Source organism: Anarrhichthys ocellatus, unplaced genomic scaffold (assembly GCF_004355925.1).
Source record: "Anarrhichthys ocellatus isolate YVR2014 unplaced genomic scaffold, GSC_Weel_1.0 scaffold6228, whole genome shotgun sequence".
Classification (NCBI taxonomy): domain Eukaryota; kingdom Metazoa; phylum Chordata; class Actinopteri; order Perciformes; family Anarhichadidae; genus Anarrhichthys; species Anarrhichthys ocellatus.
This window is the reverse complement of record NW_022286202.1, coordinates 1479-3021: the sequence shown is the minus strand read 5'-3', so window position 1 is coordinate 3021 and position 1543 is coordinate 1479. Positions and strand designations below refer to the sequence as shown.

The window sequence follows — 1543 nt, the reverse complement described above, 5'->3', positions numbered from 1 at the left end:
TTTGTTTTATTATTCTCTTTTTATTGAGATGGAAAGCAAAACATTTTTACATAGAAAATAACAATCAAATATTTATCAATATAAACTAAAATACAAGGATTTATTTCAAGACATGATGCCTCAAACACACATACATATACTCATCTGTACGCCAATACACTTGTCTCCATATTTACCCTTCAAATCAATCATTTAGATTAAACAATGAAAGAAACAAAAAGCATATTACTGCTGGTGAGGGTCTGGTTTCTGGGACATGAGACATATGGTTCGACCAGGAACAACTCGAAAAATCGACATTGAGCAGCCGCCCTATGGGCCCACCGCTGGAAGGGATATGTGGAGGGCTGATTGGGTAAAAAGGCTAAAGGGGATTCTTTCCTGTGTGACTTTTCATGTGTACCTTTAGATCTCTGTTGCGCTTAAATCTTTTATCACAAACTGAGCAGCTGAAAGGTTTCTCTCCTGTGTGGATTCTCATGTGTGTCTTCAGATCTCCACTTCTAAGGAAACTTTTCTTACAAACTGAGCAGCTGAAAGGTTTTTGTCCTGTGTGGATTCTCATGTGTGTATTCAGATCTCCACTTCTCAGGAAACTTTTCTTACAAACTGAGCAGCTGAAAGGTTTTTGTCCTGTGTGGATTCTCATGTGTGTCTTCAGATCTCCATTTCTAAGGAAACTTTTCTGACAAACTGAGCAGCTGAAAGATTTCTCTCCTGTGTGGATTCTCATGTGACTCTGTAAATTTGAACGAAGGTTAAAAGATTTCTTACAAACTGAGCAGCTGAAAGGTTTCTCTCCTGTGTGGATTCTCAGGTGTTGCTTTAAAACCTGTTTAAATGCAAAAGACTTATTACAGACTGAGCAGCTGAAAGGTTTCTCTCCTGTGTGGATTCTCATGTGTGTCTTCAGATCTCCATTTCTAAGGAAACTTTTCTGACAAACTGAGCAGCTGAAAGATTTCTGTCCTGTGTGGATTCTCATGTGTTCCTGTAAAACCCGTTTATATACAAAAGATTTCTTACAAACTGAGCAGCTGTAAGGTTTCTCTCCTGTGTGGATTCTCATGTGTTCCTGTAAAACCTGTTTATATACAAAAGATTTCTTACAAACTGAGCAGCTGTAAGGTCTCTCTCCTGTGTGGATTCTCATGTGTCTCTTCAGAATTCCATTCCTGCCAAATGTTTTCTCACACTCGGAGCATCTAAATCGTTTCTCACCAGCACTACATCTTGAATCACTGACAAGGACGTCATCAGGTTTCACAGAGTTTAAACCTGACTGAGGTTCTCTGGTCTCCTTCCAAGCATCACTGTCAGAAGAGTCTCCAGTCTTGTCATCAGTATCTGGTTCTGGATGTCTCTCTGGATCTAAGTTCCTGTCTGATTCTGGTCCTCCACAGTCCTCTCCATCAGTTTCTGTTTCCATCAGTTCAGTTTGTCTTTGATGAAGCTCTGAGGACTGAGCTTCCTCTTCGTCATCCTCACTCTTCACAGGAGTGAATGAGAGCTTGACATCAGCCTCCTCCAGACCTTGAAGCTG

At 40.4% G+C, this 1543-nt stretch overlaps 1 protein-coding gene across 1 annotated transcript; it reads right to left on the bottom strand.

The window, feature by feature from the left end:
- Nucleotides 1-10: 10 nt before the first annotated feature.
- LOC116380147 (gastrula zinc finger protein XlCGF57.1-like) lies at nucleotides 11-1104 on the bottom strand. The gene has a single exon (XM_031842105.1). The coding sequence runs from the start codon at nucleotides 1067-1069 to the stop codon at nucleotides 365-367; it is 705 nt and encodes a 234-aa protein (XP_031697965.1). The 5' UTR covers nucleotides 1070-1104; the 3' UTR covers nucleotides 11-364.
- Between the last annotated feature and the right edge of the window lie 439 nt (nucleotides 1105-1543).